The sequence below is a fragment of the Eimeria mitis genome, genomic scaffold, assembly GCF_000499745.2.
Source record: "Eimeria mitis Houghton genomic scaffold, Emh_scaff3952, whole genome shotgun sequence".
NCBI classification, from domain to species: Eukaryota; Apicomplexa; class Conoidasida; order Eucoccidiorida; family Eimeriidae; genus Eimeria; species Eimeria mitis.
In genome coordinates, this window is record NW_013572288.1 from 1070 (window position 1) to 3659 (window position 2590).

The 2590-nt window shown below is 65.1% G+C and overlaps 1 protein-coding gene across 1 annotated transcript in view; it reads right to left on the reverse strand.

Moving 5' to 3' along the window:
- Positions 1-2590, reverse strand: part of EMH_0071070 (uncharacterized protein) — a gene marked incomplete at both ends in the record, with an annotated part of 5062 nt that overhangs the window by 861 nt on the left and 1611 nt on the right. Inside the window, one exon of the mRNA XM_013499053.1 lies at positions 1-2258. Within this exon, the coding sequence (XP_013354507.1) occupies positions 1-2258 (2258 nt within the window). The remainder of the gene's footprint in view (positions 2259-2590) is intronic.

The following is a 2590-nucleotide window of genomic DNA, read 5'->3' on the forward strand; positions in this document are numbered from 1 at the left end:
AGCAGCAGCAGCAGCACCTCCCTGAGGAGGGTGGCTCCGTCACCCAGCTGGCTCTGCTGAGGCAATCTTCTAACATTTGCTGCAGCTGCTGCAGCTGCTGCAGCTGCTGCAGTTGTTGCAGCTGCTGCAGTTGCTGCCGTTTCTGCTGTTTCCTCTCCCCCCACCCCAGCATCTGCAAGCTGTTGCTGCTCCAGCTCCTGCTGCTGCTGCTGCTGCTGCTGCTGCTGCTGTTGCTGCAGCCCCTGCGTCTGCGCTGCAAAGACCCCCAATGCCGTTGCTGCAGCAACCCGGACGCTGCGGGGCCTCTCGGGGGCCACGAGGCCCCTCAGGGCCCCCAACACCCCCAGGCTGAGGAGGTGACACCGCCGCCACTCCTCTGGTCTCAACCGACACAGGAAAACGCATGCGCTCACCAGCAGCTCTGGCTGCTGCTGCTGCTGCTGCTGCTGTTGCTGTTGCTGTTGTTGTTGGTCCTGCTGCTGCTGTTGCTGTTGCTGATGGTGCTGCTGCGGGCCTGCCGCTGCCTCACCAGTGGGTAGGGGCCTCTCCTTGAGCAGCGGCTTGATGAGCTGCAGCAGCAGCAGGTCGACGAGGGCAGCGCGTTGTCTATGGAGAGGGGAGTATGGGGGGCCCCCAGGGGCCCCCGAGAGGGGGCTGCCGCTGGGCTGAGGGTCTGGTGGGGGCCCCCCTCGCGCGTCCCGTTGCTGCTGCTGAGAGGCAGATGATAGAAGGTCAAGAGCCAGCTGCACCCCCCTGCAGCGGAGGTGGAGACAGGGCGCAGCCATCAGCATGCGCAGCAGCAGCAAGAGGGGGCCTTCGGTTTCCTTGGGGAGACAAACAGCAGCAGCAGCAGCAGCAGAAGATGCTGCTGGGGGCCCCCCATCACCCCCCTCTAGCAGCAGCAGCAGCAGCAGCACCTGTGGGTACTGACGGCTCGTAGCCTGCAGCGCAGCAAACAACCCACTAAGCAGCGCCTGGCTCTGTCTCTCGCAGCTGCAGCAGGGCCCCTTCTCTCCCTCTCGCGCTGCAGCAGCTACCGTCCAGCCGCTGCATGCTCCTGCTGGCGCTGCTGCTGCTGCTGCAACTGCTGCAGCTGTTGCTGCTGCTGTTGCTGTTGCTGTTGCTGCTGCACCGCAGCCGCAGCGCGCAACGGGCAGGGGGCCCCCCTGGGAGGCTTGAGAGGCAGCAAGGTCAGAGCGGAGAGACAGCAGCGCATGCAGGGCCCTACAAAGAAGCCAAGCAAGAGAAGAGGGGCCCCCTGCTGCTGCTCGTCTCTCCACCGGGGCCAGCAGCGCCTCAGCAATTTGTGGCTGCCGCTCCCTGCTGCCCACAACTGCAGCAAGCATAGACAGCGCGGGGGCCATCAGCAGCAACGCCTGGGGGCCCCTCCTCAGCACCTGGCCCGCGAAACCCTCGAAACCCTCAACAGCAGCGCATGCATCCTGCGGTGTATCTGCACCTCGCTCAGCTGTATCTGTACACTGGAATGGCTGCTTTGGGGCTGCGGTGATGCTGCAGAAGACCCCTCTATCTGGCTGCAGCGATGAAGGCCAACCAGCCGCAGCAGCAGCAGCAGCAACACCAGCAGCAGCACCTGCTGCTGCTGCTGCTGGAGCTGCTGCTGCTGATGCTGCTTCTTGGCTGCGTCTCGCAACAATGGCAGCAGATGCAGCCAGGGCGGTGCATTCCTGGCCCGCTGCTTCGTTTTCTTTCTTGTTGAAGCAAAAGCAGCACGGTGTTTCCTGCTGCTGCTGCTGCTGCTGCTGCAGCTGCTGTTGCTGCTGCAGCTGCACATCAAGCGTCTCCGCAAGCAGCAGCACCAAGGGGTGGACGAGACGAAGAGCAGCAGCAGAGAACCCGGGCTCCAGCAGCCCCACAGGCAGCGATGGGAGGGCCTCGCCCAGGCCCCTTAAAGCTGCTACGGTCTGGCTGGGGGCGCTGCTTCTTTCAGGGGGCGGTGGGGTGTACGTGCTGCTGCTGCTGCTGCTGCTGCTGCTGCTGCTGGGTGGGCGAATTGAGCTCTGTTGTGGCGGCGAGTCGTTTTCTGTTGCTGCTACGATTGTTGCTGTTGTTGCTCCTGCTGCGGCTGCATCTTGGGGGGCCTCGTGTGCAGCAGCAGCAACAGTTGGCTCAGCCGTCTGCGGATGAGCTGCAGCAGGTGCAGCAGCTGCTGCAGCCTTTGCTGCTGCTGCTGCTGCTGCAGCTTCTTCTTCTATGGCCCCCATAGGATTCACGGAGACAGCCCCCGCTGCAGCTGTCTCCTCCACAAGACCCCAACGCACAACACCCAGGAGACAAGCCAACGCACAGCGTGTCACCTGACGCACTGTATGCGAGAGCGAGGTGAAGGCCCCCAGCCCGCCAGCAGCAGCAGCAGCAGTACACCTGGAGCTGTGGCTGCGCGAACCAGCCCCGGGGGCCCCCCTACAGGGGGCCCCCCCTCTACAGGGGGCCCCCCCAACAAACCCAAGGGGCCCCGCCAGACGCCCCCACGCCTCCACCCCCAGCAGCAAACCACCGCAGCCGCAGCGCCCGCATACTGAGGCGGGGGCCGGCCACTGCCGCAGCGGCGGCGCCTCCAGCAGCGCGC